A 24,285-nucleotide genomic window follows, 5' to 3' on the forward strand; every position below is an offset into this window, starting at 1 on the left:
TAAGTTTCAGCATCCTCATTAGGTTAAAAATTCAGATACATTCAAATCTAATCACAAATACCATGATCGGCTTATGATCAACCTTTACAAATCTATGCTATAGTGTCTCTTAGTTTTTATGGACCCTATAACAGATCTGCTCTGATACCATGTATAAAAACCTAGAACCTCATCCAGAATGACCTGCCGAAAAATATTTTTTTTAATTTCTTGGTCCTATATATATAATTATCAAAGATTTATTGAGTGAATAACCGACGTGGGACTAAACATATATGCCTGCATGAATCCTCACAATTATATAAATTATTGGTTTTATCGCTCGCATGGGAAAAGAAAAAAAAAATATTTTGTCAAAATCGACGGGCTACTGCATGGCTCTAAGTTTTCCCATAAAATATCACTTCACAGTATGTTTTATTATATACATAGAATCCTATGATACGTAAATCATAATCGACGACGTAGATTTCAATTTATATCTTTTCAAATATCTTAGTAAAATGATATGTATGTATGTATGTTCAAATATTTGAAATGCACCATATATAATGTGAATCCCAGAACTCCAATTTGAGGAGGTTTGTGGTTCACTTTTGCTGCAAACCTTGACAAGAACAAAATTAGATCATACTTCTGTAGTTCGGCACATAAGCATCCAACGAAAGGTATATATCATCTCTCAATGTGTGGTTGGCATCTTATATAAGTTTCATCTAGAACATAGAACTTCAGTTTTCCTTCTTTTTTTTAAAGGTAAAAGGAGGCAAAGAAGCCACCCGTCCTTTATTGCTGAAACTATTTACAAAAGGAGATATTTACAAGTGGAATACATTGGCTCTCCTAAGAGGTGTACGTACCTCAAAAGAAGCCTCCTTCCTCCCTGCTTGTTGATTATTGCCAGATAACTTTAGGTTCATATACCATGATGGATACTAACACAGGCATAATTTTACATAGATTCAACTCAATTTCATTAGAAGATATAATATGTCACCATGCATGCACAAGAAAAGCTGCAGTGTTTTGGCCTCTCTGGGAATTTGTAGTCAAATAGACCAGCCTCACTTGGATGATACGTAAGTCATCCTCACAAAAACTTTACAGCGAATATGTCCTACTTATAAAATTGCGATATCACGTCCAGATTCTAAGAATTCTGGGAGTATGGCCATTGCTACTGTTTGTCATATAGTGGTCAAAAGATTCATAGTGGGAGTATGCATGCACTTCTTGGTAATCACATTAAGTTTCTTTTTCTTTCTTTTTCATTCCACTGCGGCTCAAGAGGAGAGGAAAGTATTTGCGTTACTTTTTGGTTACCAAAAGGATCATCAAAATGATGGCACACATGTACATAAAATTTTTAGAACAGGTACTACGCACCATATGTTTCTTAAGGAAAAAGCATAACCATAGGAAGGTGGAAAAAAGGCCCCTCTCTCGAATAATTTAAGGTCTATGAAGCCGGTATTAGTATAACGCTTTCAAAGTAATGGCAGAGTGCTACTGAACTCTTTTCTGGTTCGGCTTTACCTCTGTATTTTAAAAAATGATGTCCTATTTTTCCTCTTTAAAAAAAAGGAAAAAAAGAAAAAAGAAATGCATCACATGAAGATCTAAAGGTGAAAAATCTCATGGTATCACATTGCTCAAAGTCCTACAAGTGTAGCAACAAGCACTAAGAATTAGTATGAAATAGTCTACGATTTAGTTCTACAAATTAAAAGCCATGAAAGCTGGGAAAATCTTGGCAACCTGGTGATGCATCTCATTCTTATTCACAAAGCTGCACACTAATGCAATCCAGCTCCCATTTTTGTGAGAATCTTCTTTATACCTTTTTTCTTATTGTACCTTGAAGGAAATGTTCACCCAGTACTTGTAAACATTCCATGTTTTCGGTGCGCATCGGTTCAGTGTAAACCACTATGTACATTACAAATACATAAAATTATATAAAAAAAAAATTCATCCAAGTCCAAATCTTGGAACGATTAAGAAATTTGAAATTATCATGTCTTTACTCATACCAGATCACATAGATGATAAGTATGTATATTTTTTGAATTCTTACTCTTTTCTGACAAATTTGAAGGTCTATAACTAACACCGAAAACAATTCACTCTGTTATTTTGACCTTTTGATGTCCCATTGTTCGAATCGTTGTAAGGATTGAGGATTTGAAGAAAAGTTAAACAATTGGTGTGTCATGAACTTATTGTTCGGAGGTGTGCATAATCAAGTGCAAGCTCTAAACCTGTGACTCATATTTGTTGAGGCTAACATGATCCTGTTGTTTAGCCTCACTACTTCCTGGCCTTCCAATAATCAGCTGTGTCTCTACCTCCATATTTTGACGGGCCTGATCATTTGCAGATGCCTGAGTTATCAGTTGTACCGGACGTTCTGTCTTGCACTACAGATAAAGAAAAATTTCGAGTTAGTAAGGGTCTTGAGCTCCTATCATGACGCGCTGATCTACGCCAAATGAACCATGGGCACATTTCCCTTGAAGTAAGCAATTCAATGGGGGCAAATTCTGTTGTATAGGTAACTATCACAAATGACCAGGCCATGCATTGAAACCAAAAGAACTCTTTGATGTAATGATTTGATGATGGATCACAAGGATAATCTGCATTAACTGACTCTTACCTTTCCACGTAATGATGAGTTCTCTTCCAAAAGAATCCTCTCCTGATTTTGATAAGCAAAAGCAAAAGGAATTCTTTATTAATACTATTAGTCCTTGGAAAAATATAGCATTTTATGCAAGTATGAAAGAGTAAACTGGCAGGAGATAGGGTCTCCTCCTCCCTCCGTTTTTCTCAAGAAGAGTGTGAAGGTGGTAGTAGCTTACATCTTCTTTTAGCTGTGCAATTTGCTCCATTTGCATGCGATACTGAATAAAATACAAGTAGCATCTATGGTAAATAATGTTATATCGTAGGTTTAATTCAAACAAAAGAAATAATGTCATTAAAATTCACCTTTCTTTCCTTGATTTTGATTAGGCTTTGCTCCAGCTGCATCTCTAGTCCATGGACTTCGTCTAACAAACATGATCCTAAACCCTCACCCAATAGCTTCCTGCACTAAATTTTAATCTCCTAAAGTGTAACAATGTAAACTAGAAAGTAAGCTATAATTAATGTTCAAAACTTGACCTTTTAGAGGCTTCGAGATGTTCAATCTCCTTTGTCATGCTTTCAACTTCAGACTTCCGTTGCTGCAGTTCCAGCAATTCAGTGTCAGAACATAGACTTGACAAACAAATCAGGATAGCAGAATACTTGATTTTAAGTTGAAAAGTTTTCTCCTTGGTGCACTCTTAGTGATCAGAATTATATATCTCATTTACTATATACAGCAGTCCGCAGCATGCCATACAAATATACTGTAAATCTCTCCATATCCCTGTTTCTATGGGTGTATTTCAAACTGTTAATCTCATGTGAGTCAGATAATAGGATAGGTCTAATTGTTCAAGCAAAAAGTGAATCACTCCCAACCTGCATAATTCGTTCTGTTGCTCTGATGTTGATGTCGACATCTTTTGTATGCATCAAATAACGATCGATTGTCTTTTGCATGCTGAGGAATCACAAAGTGAAAAAAGAAAAAAGAAAAATAATCACTTCAAACTAGATTTGGCTGACAAAATTGGCATCAAATAGTCGTAAATAATATTCTTGGCAGAAAAAGAAATTCATTAAGCAATAAATCAAACAGCTAATTGTCCATTATTCCAGTTAAATGGACAAAATAGAGTGCTAAAATATATCATGATTTGAGTCAGCCAAGTCACAAAATTAGTATTTAAAGTTACAGAAGACAAAATAGAAACTTATAAACAAAGAACATGCTCCAATAAGTAAATTACAAATACATTAACTCATACCATCACAGATCAATATAAACAGAGATAATATGGCATAGTCATGGTTCCAATAATATACAGTGAGAATGGGCAATCAAACAATATGGTTCATACAAGAAAGCACAATTAATATAGTTTTTAAGGAAACCAGGAAGGCCAGAACCATATTAATGCACCGACAAATTCAAGATATTTTGGGGAGTAGAAGAGTTTCAACATTTTTTAGAGAACTAGTATGGATGGAAACCTGGCAAAAATCGGGTGAGGGCAAGATCGATCCTAAGTCACTGGTATCAACACCCAGTGATGTTATAAACTTTTTTGGGAATAAAATAATTTCAACATAATCATTTCGTGCTCATATGCACCCATTCTTCATGCCGAGAACTTAATAGCCACTTTATCCTGTTGTAAAGCATATATGGAAGTTGAAGCTTGGGTAGAAACAGGAAATAAATTTTAGAACTATAGTGACAAAAGCGAATATACTCATCAGGCAGTGCATGCCAACAACTACGAGGAGTGCAGAGCTCATTGGATTCTTACATAGTTTTATATAAGCAGGCGATATCTTGTATGTTTCAGGTCATAACTTACTGCATGAGAGCTTGTCATTTTTATATGCTAGCACTGATTATTGAGCCAAAATTCCCGAAGGATTTCTAGCATTTATCCTAAAGTTTTAGGGACCGTTTTCCAAAAATTCCATTTTAAACATCCATGTATCACCTTATTTTAACTTGCAGGCACTTGTTCAAATTACCAAAGTTAGAGGCTTTTGCTGAAATCAGTAGAAAATTTTGATCCATTTGTCACAGACCATAAAATGGCTTTCATTGTTGTTTGTGACTTACCTGTGTTATTCTCGTTTCTTCTGTTGCGTTGTTCTTCCCCATCTTCTTGATCCTTTAAGGAAGATATCATGCAACATGAAAGTGTCATGCTCAAAAATTTTCAACGATCAGAGTTCTTATACCATCTAAGTGATGGGCGTAGCCTTATACTTTAGGCAAATGATTAGGATGTACAAATACTTTAAATTAATGCTGTGTTTGTATCGGATATGTGTCATATACTGATACTTGCTAGATATGGATAAGATGCATTCTAGATATTTATTCTAAGTATCCTACATTTTTTGAACTTAAAAAGGACACCGAATATTTCTCAGATATGCTAAAGATACTTCATGGATACCCTTGAGGGTGAGGAGGAAGGCTATTTTAGACATTTTGATGATGGAAGCTTATTTAGAACCTGGTGATGTTAGTGTTATTATCTGGGGGGGGGGGGGGGGTGCGCATGTGTATGTATGCATATTTGTACATGCATGCATGCATGCATATTTGTACACGTACACACGTACATACACACACACACACAGACACACATTTGGCTTATGACCAAATGGAGTTTGTAGATGTTGATGTTACAGATTGTGTATGGATTATATTGGGCTTAACCATTATGCCTAATGGATTCTATTTTACATCAGCTAGAAAATATAGTTATTCATTCTCAATACCTACTTGTATCATATATTCTTTCCAGATTTTTTATATCATTATATCTAAAAGTGTTTTATATCCAATGTGTTACCTGACATCCTTCTCCTAGAATCCATGTCATATATGTATCTGAATCATATACGCATCCCAGCACCATACATCTTTGATTCTACTATAGATCATATGATTTACAAGTGATGTTTCATTTGTATCTATTAGCAATTTTTTAATATTATTGAAACCATGACAATGAATACCAGTACGGGCACCATACTTTGCATAAATATCTCAAAAACCACTTAAACATGGAATAACTAAAAAAATATTTACTAAGCATTCATTTTAAGGTAAAACTTTAAAAATTGAAAATAAAATATGAAAATACAAAAAAAACAACAATCTTGGTATAGTACCAGGATGTAGGAACAAACACACAAAAGTTGAGCTAAGTTTCTTATTATCTTTAGCTAATTCTGGTTGCTAGATCTCTTGGTTAGTAGATACTAGCAAGTAAAATTCTAGCTATGATATATTCTTCTCTGTAGTGATTAAATTTTAATTGACAAAAATAAAATAGATTTTTATTTATATTACCAAAAATTATATTTTTTTGTTATTTGAGCTTAGTCAAGCCAAAATGAGCAAGCTAGCAAATCTCAAGTCTGGCTTTGTTTATATTTTTGGCTTTGGTTTGAAGCCCAAACTCGACTACTGTACTAATCAAATGAAACCCTATCAATTATAAGCCAAATTTTAGTCAAACATAACCTAAACAAGAAGGATTCACTCACTCACCCTTACTCATAAGAGACATGTGACTATTCAAATATAAGAAGATTTCTCTAGATTTCATCTCCAGGAAAGGTTGGAAGAGGTCTGTTAATATAATACAATCAGCTAGATCTAGTTGCTAGATGCAAGAGTAAGTGAAGGAGTGGATGCAAGTGCGGGTATGAGAGAGAAAATCTTCAAAAAATAAACAACTAGAATGAGGAAATGCTTGGAAACATGGGCAAGCTTCCTATGCAAGTATATCATCATAAGTAGCGTTTCTAGCTACTAAGAGCCAGACGCCACTCCTTGAATTCAAATGAGGACAATTCTCCTACAGGCAGAATGGCTAGTTAATTTCTAGCTAATTGAGAGCATTATATTAGAGAACAAATAGAAGATGGAAGCTTAATTGTCAAATAGCCAACTGACTGTAGGCAATGGATCTAGACTACTACTTAGGTGGTGCCTATGTGACCATGCGACCACTCAGTAAACAAACTTGATACAACATTACTTGATAATTTTTTATTTGACTCCATTAATATGAATATATCATTATAGAAAGAAGTGTGAAACCCGATGGAAATTTGCCAATGCTAGAAAAAAGTGTTGTTAACTTGTCCACCGTGCCAAATTTTGCCGACATAGCTTACAAACGTTGGAACATGACGACGCTTTAAGGTGTCAGCAAGTTAGAATGGATTTTTTGACATTTTTTTGTTAAGTGTCGTTATGTTATGACGCTTAAAAGTGTCGTCAGAAACCAATAATAAAACAACACTAATAAGTGTCGTTGGGTTCCACATATTTTCCAAATCCCTAGCCCGACGCAGCTCCTTTCCTCTCACCCCTACCACTAAGCTCCTCCTCCTCCTTCGCTGCCACTCTATCAGTTTTCTTCTCCTCCTCCTCCTTCGCTGCCACTCTATCAGTTTTCTTCTCCTGCTCCGCCTCTCTATCGGCCTCCTCCTCCTTTACCAGCTTCCTCCTCCTTCAACTCCACTCCGCATACTCCACTCCGCATACCTCCGACCTCCTCCTCGACTCCCTCCCACGGCCTTCACCTCCCTCATAGCCGGCCGCTCGGCCCCAACCGGCCACCGCCTCCAAGAATCCCCTCCCTCTTAGTAAACAAAGAACATGCTCCAATAAGTAAATTCCAAATACATTAACTCATACCATCACAGACCAATATAAACAGAGATAATATGGCATAGTCATGGTTCCAATAATATACAGTGAGAATGGGCAATCAAACAATATGGTTCATACAAGAAAGCACAATTAATATAGTTTTAAGGAAACCAGGAAGGCCAGAACCATATTAATGCACCGAAAAATTCAAGATATTTTGGGGAGTAGAAGAGTTTCAACATTTTTTTGAGAACTAGGATGGATGGAATCCTGGCAAAAATCGGGTGAGGGCAAGATCGATCCTTGTCACTGGTATCAACACCCAATGATGTTATAAACTTTTTTGGGAATAAAATAATTTCAACATAATCATTGCGTGGTCATATGCACCATTCTTCATGCCGAGAACTTAATAACCACTTTATCCTGTTGTAAAGCATATATAGAAGTTGAATCTTGGGTAGAAACAGGAAATAAATTTTAGAACTATAGTGACAAAAGCGAATATGCTCATCAGGCAGTGCATGCCAACAACTACGAGGAGTGCAGAGGTCATTGGATTCTTACATAGTTTTATATAAGCAGGGGATATCTTGTATGTTTCAGGTCATAACTTACTGCATGAGAGCTTGTCATTTTTATATGCTAGCACTGATTATTGAGCCAAAATTCCCGAAGGATTTCTAGGATTTATCCTAAAGTTTTTGGGACCGTTTTCCAGAATTTCCCTTTTAAACATCCATGTATCACCTTATTTTAACTTGCAGGCACTTGTTCAAATTACCAAAATTAGAGGCTTTTTGCTGAAATCCGTAGAGGATTTTGATCCATTTGTCACAGACCATAAAATGGCTTTCATTGTTGTTCTGACTTACCTGTGTTATTCTCGTTTCTTCTATTGCGTTGTTCTTCCTTATCTTCTTGATCCTTTAAGGAAGATATCATTGCAACATGAAAGTGTCATGCTCCAAATTTTTCAATGATCAGAGTTCTTATACCATCTAAGTGATGGGCGTAGCCTTATACTTTAGGCAAATGATTAGGATGTACAAATACTTCAAATTAATGCTGTGTTTGTATCGGATATGTGTCATATACTGATACTTGCTAGATATGAATAAGATGCATTCTAGATATTTATTCTAAGTATCCTACATTTTTTGAACTTAAAAAGGACACCGAATATTTCTCAGATATGCTAAAGAGACTTCATGGAAACCCTTGAGGGTGAGGAGGAAGGCTATTTTAGACATTTTGATGATGGAAGCTTATTTAGAACCTGGTGATGTTAGTGTTATTATTTGGGGTGTGTGTGTGCACATATGTATGTATGCATATTGGTACATGCATGCATGCATGCATGCATATTTGTACACGTACACACGTACATACACACACACACACACATTTGGCTTATGACCAAATGGAGTTTGTAGATGTTGATGTTACAGATTGTGTATGGATTATATTGGGCTTAACCATTATGCCTAATGGATTCTATTTTACATCAGCTAGAAAATATAGTTATTCATTCTCAATACCTACTTGTATCATATATTCCTTCCAGATTTTTTATATCATTATATCTAAAAATGTTTTATATCCAATGTGTTACCGACATCCAGCTCCTAGAATCCGTGTCATATATGTATCTGAATCATATACGCATCCCAGCACCATACATCTTTGATTCTACTATAGATAATATGATTTACACGTGATGTTTCATTTGCATCTATTAGCAATTTTTTAATATTATTGAAACCATGACTATGAATACCAGTACGGGCACCATACTTTGCATAAATATCTCAAAAACCACTTAAACATGGAATAACTAAAAAAATATTTACTAAGCATTCATTTTAAGGTAAAACTTTAAAAATTGAAAATAAAATATGAAAATAAAAAAAACCGCCATCTTGGTACAGTACCAGGATGTAGGAACAAACACACACAAAAGTTGAGCTAAGTTTCTTATTATCTTTAGCTAATTCTGGTTGCCAGATCTCATGGTTAGTAGATACTAGCAAGTAAAATTCTAGCTATGATATATTCTTCTTTGTAGTGATTAAATTTTAATTGAAAAAATAAAATAGATTTTATTTATATTACTAAAAATTATATTTTTTTGTTATTTGAGCTTAGTCAAGCCAAAATGAGCAAGCTAGCAAATCTCAAGTCTGGCTTTGTTTATATTTTTGGCTTTGGTTTGAAGCCCAAACTTGACTACTCTACTAATCAAATGAAACCCTATCAATTATAAGCCAAATTTTAGTCAAACACAACCTAATCAAGAAGGATTCACTCACTCACCCTTACTCATAAGAGACATGTGACTATTCAAATATAAGAAGATTTCTCTAGATTTTATCTCCAGGAAAGGTTGGAAGAGGTCTGTTAATATAATAGAATCAGCTAGATCTAGTTGCTAGATGCAAGAATAAGTGAAGGAGTGGATGCAAGTGCGGGTATGAGAGAGAAAATCTTCAAAAAATAAACAACTAGAATGAGGAAATGCTTGGAAACATGGGCAAGCTTCCTAAGCAAGTATATCATCATAAGTAGCGTTTCTAGCTACTAAGAGCCAGACACCACTCCTTGAATTCAAATGATGACAATTCTCCTACAGGCAGAATGGCTAGTTAATTTCTAGCTAATTGAGAGCATTATATTAGAGAACAAATAGAAGATGGAAGCTTAATTGTCAAATAGCCAATTGACTGTAGGCAATGGATCTAGACTACTACTTAGGTGGTGCCTATGTGCCCATGCGACCACTCAGTAAACAAACTTGATACAACATTACTTGATAATTCTTTATTTGACTCCATTAATATGAATATATCATTATAGAAAGAAGTGTGAAACCCGATGGAAATTTGCCAACGCTAGAAAAAAGTGTTGTTAACTTGTCCACCACGCCAAATTTTGCCGACACAGCTTACAAACGTTGGAACATGACGACGCTTTAAGGTGTCAGCAAGTTAGAACGGAGTTTTTTTGACCTTTTTTGTCAAGTGTTGTTATGTTATGACGCTTAAAAGTGTCGTCAGAAACCAATAATAAAACAACACTAATAAGTGTCGTTGGGTTCCACATATTTTCCAAATCCCTAGCCCAACCCAGCTCCTTTCCTCTCACCCCTACCACTAAGCTCCTCCTCCTCCTTCGCTACCACTCTGTTGGTTTTCTTCTCCTACTCCGCCTCTCTGCCGGCCTCCTCCTCCTTTACCAGCTTCTTCCTCCTTCAACTCCACTCCGCATACTCCACTCCGACGCATACCTCCGACCTCCGACTCGACTCCCTCCCACGACCTTCACCTCCCTCACAGCCGGCCGCTCGGCCCCAACCCGCCACCGCCTCCAAGAATCCCCTCCCTCTTAGTGCCTGTCAACCCTAAAGAATGAATTTTGATGATTACAAAACACTTGAGATGATGTTGTGTACTAATGATGTTGGCTTAATTGTGAAGTTTTATAAGTCAAGAAAAATCAGAAGAAATGAAACACTGCAAAATCATAAGTTCTTCGCAAACACTTCATTAGATATGTTCTAAAAGGAAAATGATCTTAATCTAATCCATAGAGATCAAAGATGAAGTCTAAAGTTTTCTGTTTGAAAAACTTGAGTCAACCCCTATGCAAAAAGGACAAGTTTGAGTTAACTCTAGCATGTTTTCTTCAAGTGGCACAGTCAATGAGTCGACCCTCGTATTACATTAGTCGACCCTTGTGTAGTTCAAATTAAACAAAGAGCTTTTACCGCCTCAGACAAAGTTTGAAGAGTCAACCCTTGTTCCAAATGAGTCGACCCCTGAAATTGAAGAGTCGACCCTTGTTCCAAATGAGTCGACCCCGAAATTGAAGAGTCGACCCTTGCGTTTGAAGAGTCGACCCCAGTTCAGTCAGAAAAATTACTGCATGAGTCGACCCTTGTGTTTAAAGAGGCAACTCCTGAAGAAAATGAGTCGACCCTTAAGGTTAAAGAGTCGACCCTTTGAAGTTATCACAGCAAGAGCCAACTCAATATCTTGAAGTGCCAGCCCAGGATAAACATGAGTCGATCCCTGAGTTACATGAGTCGACCCTTGTACTGCTGGGACCACAACGGAAAGCTTGCAACAACTTTTGTCTTCTTTTGTAACAGAAAAGCTTCCTATCAGAACGGAAAGAAAGGAATTCAAAATCCCTCTGAAGAACTCGTCTATAAATTCAAGGAAACCTTAGAAAGGAAACAACAAAAAAAGGAAAAGATTCTATCAACAAAGAAAAGTTTCCACTAAGAAAAGAGAAGAAAAAGCTAAACAGTTCATCATCCTCACCGGCACTCATCTGAAACTTACTCTTGTGAGAAAATCAGTCGAAGCTTCTCATTGAATCGAGAAGAGCTGCTGCTCAAGCATTGAGACATTCTTCTGCAGTCAACTTCTTCATCGGCTTCAGCTTTTATTTTTATTGATTCATTCTATATATTCTAAAGCTTTAAGTTTTCTGGTTACAGCATTCATTTATTTGGATTAACTGTTGCTGTAATAGTTTCATTCATTTGAAACTTGTAAAGATTCTTCCAAGCCTTGATTAGAAGTTGCTGAATCGGAAGTATTCAGAAAAGAAAATAGTTTCTGGTTGGTTTGTCTGAAAACCAACTGGGTTATTTGTGAGCCCGGAAAAACAAACGGTGTAAAGTTTTTAGTTGGTTTGTCTGAAAACCAACTGGGTTGTTTGTGAGCCTGGAAAACAAACGGCGATAGATTTTCGGTTAGTTGCCTGAAAAAACCAACTGGATTTTTGATTGTGAGCCCGAAAAATAATCAGGCTGTAATCTGCTGGGATTATAGAGAAATCTTAAGCTAGGCTTGGGGAGTGGACGTAGGTGCTGGGAGTGCACCGAACCACTATAAACTTTGGTGTTTGTGTGGTGTGGTTTATCTCTCTTCTTCTACTGCATATTTCTGATTGCTTTTCTCTTCCTATTCACTGCTTTATATGTGCAATCTTATTTCCGCTACTAAATCTGCAAGTTATTGAAAGATAACAATATTTACACTCTTCAACACTTTTAATTTTAAAAGACCCAATTCACCCCCCTCTTGGGCTGCACCTCTGGCAACAAGTGGTATCAGAGCCTGGTACTCACAGCAACTTTTTGATCTAACAATCAAGAGTTAAAGATCATGGCAGCCACCATGGGATCCTCAATTGCCGAAGGGCAATCTACCAACAGACCACCTATTTTCAATGGTACAAACTTTACTTATTGGAAAGCTCGTATGCGTATTTTATTCAAGCACTTGACTATGATTTATGGACTGTTATTGTCAATGGACCTCACACACCAACTAAGATTATAGATGGCATCACCTTATTCAAACCTGAGATTGAATGGGATGACCATGATAAAAGAATGGCTCAGCTGAATGCAAAAGCCATGAATATTCTTTACTGTTCTTTAGATACAAATAAGTTAATCATATATCTATTTGCATGACTGCTAAAGAAATCTGGGATAGGCTGGAAGCACTAACCAGGTCAAAGATTCTAAAATCAGTATGCTAGTGCATAAATATGAATTATTTAAAATGAAAAACAGTGAGTCTATAACTGAAATGTTTACTACATTCACTGATATTATAAATGGCTTAAAAGCCTTGATAGATCTTACTCTAACAGTGATCTTGTTCGAAAAAATTTTAGGTCTCTTCCTAGCTAGAACAGAGGATCGCCGATCGCGATCCTTTGCTGCACCTTCTAGGGCATAACGGGGGCGGGAATCCGTGGTGGCCACTTAAATGGCCACCAAACCTGCCCAACCACCGCTAAAATCGCGGTGGTGAACGAGCAGAGCTGTTCGTAAGCCTCCTCTGTAAAACTTTTCTCTCCTTTGCCATTGACCCACATCTGAGCTCCACTAAGCACTTCCCTTCCTTCTCCACCCTGCTCCTCTGCCTCTCTGACTCCTCCCTCCTCCACTGCTAGGGTTTGGAGCTAGCATTGGTGCCGCCGGAGAGAGTAGCCGCAACTTCTTCCCGGAGCAAGGTAAACCCTAACCCTTGTTTTCTTCTACCTCATGAAACAAAATAAAGAAAAGAAGAGGGAAGAACCCTGCGGCGCTGCAGGCCCTCGGCCGCGGGCACCGTGGGTCTTCGTCTACGGTCACCGCAGATCTAGCAAGGGATGCTAGAAGAAGAAGAAAAGGAAGAAGAAAGAAGAAAAAGGAAAGAAGAAAAAGAAGAAGAGGAAAAAAAAGGGGGGGAAGACTTACTGAGTGGACGATCCATAGCCGCCGCCACTGCCCCGAGAGCGGCGTGGCCGCAAACGTTGGCTGCCTGCGCGAACCGCGGAAAGCTGTGGGTGTCGGCCACGGGCGCAGGCCGGCGAGCTTCGGCCGCAGGTGCCACAGGCCCGGCCGCAAGTGCGGCCAGGGCCCGATCCCTCTTGTGTGGGGGATCTCCCCTTTCCTTCCTTTCAAAGGAGGAGATAAGAGGGAGGGGGGAGGGTTGAGAAGAAGATGAGAAGAAGAAGGGGAGAGCTGAGAGAAGAGAAGGTGAATCGAGAAAGGAGAAGAAGAGAAAAAAAAAAAGAAGAAGGGAGAAGCAGGGAAAGGAGAAGAAGCAGGGAAGAGAAAAGAAGAGGAGAGAGAGATGAAGAGAAGAATCGAGAAAGAGGGCTGAGAAGAAGGTTCTGGTGAAGGAAGAAGAAAAAGAAAGGAAGGAGAAGAAAAGAAGAAAAAAAGGGAAAGAAGAAAAAGAGGAAAAAAGGGAAAAAGAAAAAAAAGAAAAAAAATACATAAATAAATAAATATAATAAAATAAATAATAGAAAGTAGAAAAGCAAATAATTGATTTTATATGATCTTGATAGGTACGTGGAGTTGCCCAACTGAATCTAGAAATTTTTTGACAACAAAAGTAAATAACCCTGGCACAAATCTTATTGATTTCAAATTGGTGTTTAATTGTAAAGTATGAATTAGAGAAATATATATTTGTTATGATGCATTTTCTCGAAAGTAAGATCAAGCATATGATTGCATGTGATCATGAATTGATCAATGCATCCTTTATGAATATTTAATTGGTATGAATTATGGTTATGATAAATGCATGGAAATGATATTTGTGGTATAATTATGTTTTAAACTTTACGATACTATTTGTCATTTTCCACCTATTATGAAGGTATGATTTATGAAAAATATAATGATTATGAACTCTCAGATTATATGCACGGTCCTCGCCAGCAGGTTATAATAGCTCGGCAATGGCCTACCATGGATAATATAGTTGGCAAAATTACGGCCTTGTCACTACCATCTGAGAGCATGATTTTAAAGCATGAAATAATGGCAAATTTTACATTGCATCTCCATATTTAGAACTTTCATGATTGAGCATGCATTGCTTTATGACTATTTTGGATATATTGGCTATAAATGCTTACTTTGGTATAACTGTTAATTTCCTTAAATAATACATAGGCATGTGAAATATTATGCTTGATCTGGTAAGATGGTGCATGGTTATTACTGAGCCGCATAGCTTATATATCTCTTTCTATTCTTTTTTATTTATTCCATATAACTAAGTCTACTAGGAGCGGAAAAGAGTACATGAAAATGGAGATGAAGCATAGTTACAGAAATTCATAGAAGTAGCTATGTTATAAGTTTGGGTTGTAACATTACAAACTCAAGTATATGATTTAGAAGCTCTGTACCTACTTTCTTATGATTAGTAACTAAATTTGATCAGACTTTATCTTGTTTCATAAAAGAATACTGTTATCAGGGCTTCGTGTTATTGTGGACAGCAACTACAATATCAAGCGTGTCATGACCTAGATCTAGGGCACGAAAAAAAATATGTCCAAATCCGATCGTGACACCATGGGCCGGATTTGCTCTAACATCATCTGTAACAACCCAAGACCTCACCGAAAAGATAGCCGCAAGGTATTATTTGGGTTCTTCGGCCTTGTATAAATATTGAAGATCTATCTAGTGCATAGCTGATGTATGACTAAATACCACTAAAATGGATCCTTAAAAAACAATATGGATGGACAAAATTATGAAAGGTAACGAAGAAGATATCTCTTATGTCTCATATAATGAAAGTGTTAATATCTTTTGGTATATATTTCACACAAAATAACATTTGATACATAGATATTTAATCTACTTATTGTTCTAATAGAAATAAAAAAGAAAATCAACTCCAATTGCAAGGAAAGAAATCATTAATTGAAAAACAAACCTGCTCATGATGTTATGGACATACCAAATTTAGCTAATGATGAAATACCTTTGGACAATTTAGAGAAAAAGATGTTATGCATCTTTGATAAAATAGCTAGTGACTTACACGAGCATACCATTTTGTTTATGAAAAGGAAAGAGTGTAGCATTTGCTCACATACTTACTAAGATTAAAAGTGCATATTTTGTTACCACATCAAACAGACATTGGCATTTAAGCATCTTTGCATTTCATTTGTGACATTGAAGAAGCATGGTGGCAACTTAAGCATTACAACACAACTTTGATCATCTTTATAAATCATATGTCTAAAACAAACATCATTCATTCAAGTGGAACACACTGAGAGCAAATGAACCATAATGTTTTTCATGACGATTCCTATGTTATTGTCCAAACATTCTCATACGTTGCTGCTATATGCTGACAATTTGAGTCAAACAGCTCAAGACATACTTCTTTAAAGAAGAATCTCTTTCAGTTTCTAAATGCTTTGAACCTATACTAAGAAATATAGTTTTAGATTCAGACCATATATCGCACCTTTCAAGATGATAAACTAACATTCAGTTAAGTTTCTATGCTTGTAAAATAGTAGAACTTCATTGAAGCTCTGAACAAGCTTCACTTCACAACACTTTGCTGTTGAAATAACAAGAAATGAGTTTAAATGGAATTGCAGTATACATGTTTGTTCTGACATAATGGTGGCTATGTTTATGTGTTTGTTGTCTATCAAAGTAGTCCATGGAAAGAACTTGATGGAAATGTGTTATGTGACAAAGCAAACATTAGTCAATCACATTTAATTGCTTACCATAACCATGCACACATTTCACTTCAGATAATAAAACTAATTGATAAGAAAAGCAAATGTATAATTTTTTGTGCGTAACAATAAAACAAAAGATATAGATTTTATAGTACAAAACGATAAGAGCAGAAAAAACTCTTGATGCCAAGCTATTGACAAACATGTTTGCGACTAGGTAAACATGGTTCAGCAAGCAATGTAAACACCCCAGAATTTGTATCTATATCTTGATTCAAGAGTTCACACACAAATGAAAGGAGCAAGCCGACACATCAAATAAATAACCTGCAAATCATAATCACCAAGACACAACTTGAGGAGAAACTTTAAAGCTTCATGGCATGCTCTCCAAGAAAAAGTGTCTTAATTATTAGCAACCGAGACTCGACAATGATGACTAACAATCGGCTGGACATTTTGTTAGGATTAGCTAGCTACTTCAATTCCTATGCAATTAAAAATAGTTGATATTGTTGGTTCTATTTTCCTCTCTCTAAAAGTCTAAGCCCGTCTTCTTTCGAATATACAGCTGCAAACCCAAATAAATGGAAGCACCGTAGATATATAAACACATGAAATGCGATAACAACTCCTAACTGGTGTAAGAATTTCCACTGCCTTGTATAATACCCACTAATTTCTCATCTCTTTCTTGTAAGACAAGAATAATGGTCATCGTTTTCTTTGTCCAGATAAATCTCTCCACACTTGCACAGAGTGCACCGTCTTTCCAATTTGCTGTCTTCGACAGGTGACTCAGTACATAGTACATACCCTCCAATAAAAATGTTTCTTGTCTCCAAAAAATCTCCCATCACAACCGTTGCTTCCTTTCTCTATTCCTGGCCCCTCTCTGCGATCCAGCACACATTCATCCCCCAAAGGACAAAGAGTCCAAACCCGTACAAAAATAATTAAAGAAATAATGCTTTTTTTTTCCTCTAACGATAGTCCTTTTTTTAAATGAAAAACGAGAAAAAAAACCACTTATTATGTAGAAAAAAGAACCACCAACATGAACCTGGACGAAGGAAAAAGATGATCAAAGATTTAATGCACACACAAACAGAAACATCCATGGACCTATACACACCCGTCCCAAGATCTGAAGCAAGGTCCAAAGGACAACATGGCAAACCCTCCCACACGGTACTATTACAGCCAAAGCAGTACGACACCAAAGAACAAACCTTTCGGTTCATCAACCCAAGAAATCACATCACACACGCACAGAACGGCAAAGAGATAGAGAGAGGACCTGCTGGAGCTGGAAAACTCGTAGAGTTTTCCTCTAGGGGAGAAGACGATGAGCGCCACCTCGGCGTCGCAGAGGACGGAGAGCTCGAAGGCCTTCTTTAGGAGACCATTCCGGCGCTTGGGAGAACGTCACCTGCGGCTGGTCGCGTTCTCGATCCGTCTCACCTCCGTCTTCCCCGAACCATGATGATCTCCAGCTAATTATTCCACCGTTATTCCTCTTCTTCCCAAAGATTGGAAGGATTAGAAGAGGAAGGAAGAATAAAACTTGAATTAAACGAGAAAACGAAGAACAGTAGAGGGAGAATAAACCGAGAAAGTTACCAGCAATGGAAAAGGATAGGGGACACCTGGGGCTAAAAAATGAGCCCAGGGAAACAAAAATAGCACAAATAGATCCTTCTGAAGGCCCTCCTTTTCTTTCTTTATTTGTCTCCACGAGGAAAGGCCCCAATAAAGAGGCGACCAACCCCGTTTCCGACTAAAGCAAACCAAACTTCCACGCCCGGTGACGGAAGACGTGAATTACATTCTCCATGATTGACGTGGCAGCATGTGGTAGGTTCAGAGGCGTACGTCAGAGGGGACGGTGTTGGGTGTTCGGCAAGAGGCAGCTGATGCGGCCACTGCGGTCCCTGTTCCGGCGACGGACGTACGAGTCGCCGGTGGAATGGCGATACGTGCAGTAGGGAGGTCGTCGCGGGGGTAGGGGGCGGACCGAGTCACGTGCCTCGCCTCTTTCAGGACCTCGTCGGGCCCATCTTGTTTCTCTGAACGCCCCAAAGTTATACACACCGACCTCACTTTTCTCGATCGGTGGGTCCCGCTGCTCCTCTTGGGTGTGGACTTGATGGGGTTATTAAATCTTTCGGAAATTTGCCGTGGGAGGGAAGGCGAGAGGGGTGAAGCCGAGCTCCCATTGGCCAAAGAGCTCGTGATTCTCGTCCGCAGTTTTCCCTCCCATTCCTTTTTGAGTAATTATTAAATGCACCAGGTTTGGGGATGACCCAACCCAAAATTTGTCGGTTCGGGCATAGATGGCTATTTTAGAGTGATCACTAATCCTGACTGTTAGTAGTGCAATTATACCAAAAAATTATACTAAAATATTTAGCAATGTTTTTATTAACGGAGAACAGAGACAAATGTGGTTCTTTAAAAAAACAAACGAGGCATCTTGGAATCCCATGAGATGGGGCCCACATGATATGTGAGTGACAGGCGGGCTTGGGGCCCACTCTTTTAAAGAAGTCCATGAATTTGGGCTATCGTTTTCCTTTTTCATTCACCGTTTGCTATTTGTTTCCTTTTTCAGGACACGTTGTAGCCTGTAGGCTTCCACAGCGGTAGATCTCTCTCTCTCTCTCTCTCTCTCCGCACGATGCACGAAATCATTGCCGTTTTGGACGCGGGCTGAAGCAAAATCCTGGACCGCCACAAGGTCGACGACAGGGGAAGTTTCCCCAAAGAAAAATGCCACTGCTAAGCCCACGTTTTAAAGGTTCCTTAGATTTATTAATCCTTATAACAAACGTCTTAATTCTCTAGTGCATTTTATTAGGCAAGGAATCCAGTACCACCTACTCTTTCTTTAGGAGACTTCACAGTGACCTATATCAATTCATAGATCAAGCGTATGAAGACTCCTTTACTCCTGAAAGATGAAATAATGTACGTGTGAACAAAATATAAAAGGTGAAATGCGATTAGCAGCACGAACACGAATGAACGCACAAGACAAGACTAGTGGGACAAAAATTTCTCTTCATTTTAAGCCTTTGGCATGCTTATCTTCCACCAATTACATACGAAATGGGAGGCCATGACAGCCTTAATTAATATGCTGTTATTAAAATTACTCATTAATAGGATGGATGCAGCTGTTTGCGTGTCATAGTCTATCAAAATGCTGTGATGAATCATGATTTCTTGATCAACATATATCCACTGGTATGTCTGTTTTGATTCCACGTCAGCCCTGAAACCTGCCGTTTCAAGGAGTAATCTAGCCTTGGAACTGTTTTTTGAACAAGTAATGTTTCTTTGAGGGATCCTTTGATTGTGCTTCCCTGTGCTGCCAATAAGAAGCTCAGTTAAAATCAAAAAAAATAGCAGGTGTGGCCGGGAATAGGGGGAGATCGAGGATAAGAAACCATAGAAATGATACGTGACCAAGGGGAACGGAAGGAATTGCTTAAAGGCGTAAAGAAAATTTATACTTGCACTCCATGCACATCACCAATTGCTCCATAGAGAGCATAATGATGTTGCAGAGCATCGATTTATCTGGAGGGCGTACATCTTGATCTTCTTCCAACTGCTCTAGACCCACTGATCATCCCCTGTACTCAGATCGTTCATAATCACAAAAATCACCATCGAGTTTTCTGAATCCATAAGAAACAACATGTGGCAAGCCAATCAGTAACAAAAGCAGTGAGAACACAAACTTTGCTTGTAGGTCAAAGTTGCACATCAAGAATGGGATGCTAAGATCAGCTCCTGAATCACGGCGGCAAGCTGGTGATTATTGAAAGTAGCACAAGTCTTCTTTAGTCGCATATATATTTGATTCCTAAGTTATAATACATGACATGCAAGAACTGAAGTCAAAATAAGGAAGGAACAAGCATGTCCAAACTTTATGTAACAGTGAAAAGGAATATTACAGTAGCATTTTACAGAATAAGAGCCATTGCACAACAGTGACCTCAAAATTAAGAGCCCGTGCGAAAAACGAGGACAAAAGAACAAAGATTATGGCCAAAATATGGTGTAGACCAGTAAAAACATTAACCATGCTTCAGCAGTATATATCAAAGCTGTGGCATGTATCGTATACTGACAGATTATTGGCTGCAATTTTTTTCCCATTGAAAGGAACCAGTGGTTGGAGGGAAGGTGCCAAAGTCAACAAGAGGCAAAGATGTGGCCTAGCCGACCTCGGCCAGATCTCTCTACTGCTACAACCTGCAGCAATCTCCTCTGGAGTCTACAACGACGATCCACCCCGGCCAAGTTTGGGGCGCCCTATGTGACAACGCGCCCCGGCCCGAACTCGAGGCACCCTACTGAGCAGACCTCAAAGTTAAGGAGGCTAGGCCAATCTCAGAACCCGCCAAGCCGACCTCACCGAATATTTGTCATGGCCCCCATGTCGGCCCGACCTCAGCGCCCTGCCATGCGGGCAAAGCTGACCTCGGACCCCCACCAAAGGCCGAGCTAATCTCGCCCAGTATGCGTCGCGGCCATGCCTGCGACAACCTCACCGCACCATGCTTCGCTTGAGGCCACGCCCAGACACGTCAATAAAGGACTTTGCCTTGCACTCCAGCTAGCCATGCCTGCTGACAAGAGCCATACCCTGCGGCACGCACTGGCGCCATACCGCACGTAGGAACATCTCAAACCATGTGCCTCAAGCAAGCCGTGGCCGCACCCACCTGGCCAGTACCATCTCCTCCTATGATGAGGACGGGTCATATCTCCACCACCTGGGCACCTCCACGGGGACTATAATAGCCCATCAGGTAATGCCTAAGAACTTTTTGGCCACAAAAACTCTACGCTAACTTAAGCATCGGAGGGCCCTCATCGGAATCACCGATGAGGCTTTGTGCAGGGTACGCCGGCGCAGCGAGAGTGGCGTCCTTTCTCCGTCTTTGACTGGCAAGCTCCCCCGACTCCTCTCGGCTTGGTCACCCTCGGGCCAAATTTGAACCACAACATCTCGCGCTCAAGGAAGAGCCCGAGTCGTAATCATGAGGCAAAAGAGTCTCGGAGCTTCAAATACATCGAGGAGCCAGACACCAACTCTCGGCAACTCGCTTCAAAGTCCACCCCCTGCAGCACCTGCATCGGTGGACCAAACTTCTCAGGTCCAGCCAGAGCAGTTTAATCTGCTCATCCAACAAGTCCAAACATTCACTGCGGCCATTCAAGGTCTGCAGTAGCAATAACCCAATCTACACCTCCTCTTCGCGGGCGCGAGCCCTCAGGACGGTGCTCGCAACATCACTCCCCTGCCACGCGGTATATACTGGCCGACGAAAGGGAGTACGATCGACCAAGGAGTAGATCTCCCCGGCTTGAGAGAAATCTTCCTCGGCCCAAGAGCCCGGCTCGCCCGAGGTCTCTCCTCCAGAAATTTCGGAAAATACACTCCCCCTCACCTCCACCGAGCTGAGATCCTCGTGGAGATTGAGGGTCAGGCTTACCTCCGATCACCATCGAGGATGTGACCGTCAAAGTCGTGGAAGTGCTCGAACAAATATTGTCGCATTCCACAAAGATTTACTGGCCATGATACGGAGGACTGCTACCAGCTCCATGATGAGATCGAAGCGCTTATCCGCTGAGATCTGTTGGGTCAGTTTGTCCGTGCTCAAGCCAACCAGAGGGAGCTCGAGGAACAGAGTCCAGAGCTAGCGCGAGGGCAGGACAACCGCCCCATCGCAGGCACCATCAACGTCGTAGCCATGTATCCTACATATTGGCGGCTCCTTGACCTCAAAGGGCAGTGGCGAAGGGCCTCATCCCACCAACCCGGGTCTAGCGGCCCGGGGATCACAAGCTGCCATTCCTGGACGGAACTTTAGCTCCTCCAGGTTGGAACTCTGATCTTAAAAATATATTATCAATGAAAATTGTCTTTTGGGCCTTTTTTAAAAATGTCTCTGAAATGCCTTAATGGATTCAACACGATTCGGTTTGTTTCCACGGCATGGCCCACAACTACAACAAATGACGCGCCCCAACCCGAGCTTGGGGCGCCAAATATCTTCGACAACGCGCCCGACCCAAGCGCGGGGCACCAAATATTCTCAACCGACGCACCCCGACCCGAGCTCGAAGCGTCCAGCATTGTATCGATCGCGAGCCAAAGAGCTTCCGCAACCGCAGGAGTATTTCGACGATATTTCGACGACATTCAACACCATTTCGACAATATTCGAAGATATTCGATGCTATTTCAATATCATTCGACGACATTCAATGCCATTCGACGATATACGACGACCCCATCAACCGCAAACACCCTAATCTGAGTGGGAGCGCCTTACAGAGTCAACTAAAAGCCGAAGAGGCCATCAACCGCAGTCGTCCTGATCTGAGTGGGGGCGCCCTACCAGAGTCAACTAAAAGCCGAAGAGGCCGCATCAACCACAGGCGCCCTGATCTGAGTGGGGGCGCCTTACAAAGTCAATTGAGCCGAAGAGGCCCTCTACGATGACTCCGCCCCGACCCGAGCTCAGGGCGCTAAGTATTCTTCGACGACGCGCCCCACCCGAGTTCGGGGTGCCCTACGTTGTGTCGATCGTGAGCCAAAGAGCTCCTGCGACCGCAGGCATTAGGAGCAGAAGAGGCCTCTACGCCGAGGCCCTCTACGCCGACGCGCCCCGACCCGAGCTCGGGGCGCCAAGTATTCTCGACGACGCGCCCCGACCCGAGCTCGAGGTGCCAAGTATTCTCGACGATGTGCCCCGATCTGAGCTCGGGGCGTCAAGTATCTTCAACGACGCACCCCGACCCGAGTTCAGAACGTCTGCGTTGTGTCGATCGCAAGCCAAAGAACTTCCGCGACCTCAGGCATTAAGAGCCGAAGAGGCCCTCTACGACGACACGCCCAACCCAAGCTCGGGGCGCCAAGTATTCTCGATGACAAGTATTCTTGATGACGCACCCCAACCCCGAGCTCGGGGCGCCAAGTATTCTTCGACGATGCGCCCCGATCCGAGTTCGGGGTGCCCTGCGTTGTGTCGATCGCGGAGCCAAAGAGCTCCCGCGACCCGCATGCATTAAGAGCCGAAGAGGCCCTCTACGATGACGCGCCCCGACCCGAGCTCGAGGCGCCAAGTATTTTCGACGACGCGCCTCGATCCGAAATCAGGACGCCAAGTATTCTTCGACGATGCGCCCCAACCCGAGTTTGGGGCGCCCTGCATTGTGTCGATCGCGAGCCAAATAGTTCCCGTGACCGCAGGCATTAAGAGCTGAAGAGGCCTCTGCGACAACGCGCCCCGGCCCGAGCTTGGAGCGCCAAGTATTCTTGACGATGCGCCTCGACCTGAGCTCGGGGTACAAAGTAATCTCGACAACGCGTTCTGACCCAAGCTCGGGGCGCCAAGTATTCTTCGATGATGCGCCCCGACCCGGGCTCGGGGCACCAAGTATTCTTCGACGACGTGCCCCGATCCGAGTTCGAGGCGCCCTGCGTTGTGTCGATCGCGAGCCAAAGAGCTCCCGTGATCGCAGGCATTAAGAGTTGAAGAGGCCCTCTACGACGATGCACCCCAACTCGAGCTCGAAGCCCAAGTATTCTTCAATGGCGTGCCCCGACCCGAGCTCAGGGCGCCAAGTATTCTTCAACGACGCTTCCTGGGCTCGAGGCGCCAAGTATTCTCGATGATGCGCCCTGACCCGAGCTCAGGGCACCAAGTATTCTTCGACGACGCGCCCTGACCTCGGGTCGAGGCACTCTGCATTATGTCAATCGCGAGCCAAAGAGTTTCCGCGACCGCATGCATTAAAAGCCGAAGAGGCCCTCTACAATGACACGCCCCGACCCGAGCTCGGGCGCCCAAGTATTCTGGATGACGCACCCCGACCCGAGCTCGGAAAACAAAGTATTCTCGATGACGTGCCCCGACCCG

General features: G+C 40.8%; 1 protein-coding gene across 3 annotated transcripts; it reads right to left on the reverse strand.

Moving 5' to 3' along the window:
* Positions 1–1,988: 1,988 nt before the first annotated feature.
* LOC103710691 (MADS-box transcription factor 50-like) lies at positions 1,989–18,105 on the reverse strand. Of its 3 annotated transcripts, none has more exons than XM_039115535.1 (8): positions 17,957–18,105; positions 17,634–17,852; positions 3,517–3,598; positions 3,172–3,233; positions 2,995–3,094; positions 2,865–2,906; positions 2,660–2,701; positions 1,989–2,420 (listed from the first exon to the last, which is right to left on the reverse strand). In XM_039115535.1, the coding sequence occupies exons 3-8, from the start codon at positions 3,595–3,597 to the stop codon at positions 2,256–2,258; spliced, it is 492 nt and encodes a 163-aa protein (XP_038971463.1). In that variant the 5' UTR covers position 3,598; positions 17,634–17,852; positions 17,957–18,105; the 3' UTR covers positions 1,989–2,255. The 3 variants fall into 3 exon arrangements, with proteins under 3 accessions (XP_038971463.1, XP_038971464.1, XP_038971462.1); XM_039115536.1 differs by having other exon boundaries at positions 17,634–17,855; XM_039115534.1 differs by lacking the exon at positions 17,957–18,105 and having other exon boundaries at positions 17,634–17,952.
* Between the last annotated feature and the right edge of the window lie 6,180 nt (positions 18,106–24,285).

The sequence above is a fragment of the Phoenix dactylifera genome, chromosome 18 (assembly GCF_009389715.1).
Source record: "Phoenix dactylifera cultivar Barhee BC4 chromosome 18, palm_55x_up_171113_PBpolish2nd_filt_p, whole genome shotgun sequence".
In the NCBI taxonomy this organism is placed as follows: Eukaryota; Viridiplantae; Streptophyta; class Magnoliopsida; order Arecales; family Arecaceae; genus Phoenix; species Phoenix dactylifera.

Bases quoted from the DNA above. Each gene is read 5' to 3' on its own strand.
- LOC103710691 (XM_039115535.1), bottom strand. From the start codon at position 3,597: ATGCAAAAGACAATCGATCGTTATTTGATGCATACAAAAGATGTCGAC. The intron at 2,907-2,994 runs GTGAATTTTAAT...TATTTTATTCAG, and splicing joins TCAAAATCAAGGAAAGAAAG to TATCGCATGCAAATGGAGCA. The intron at 2,702-2,864 runs GTAAGCTACTAC...TATCAAAATCAG, and splicing joins TTGCACAGCTAAAAGAAGAT to GAGAGGATTCTTTTGGAAGA.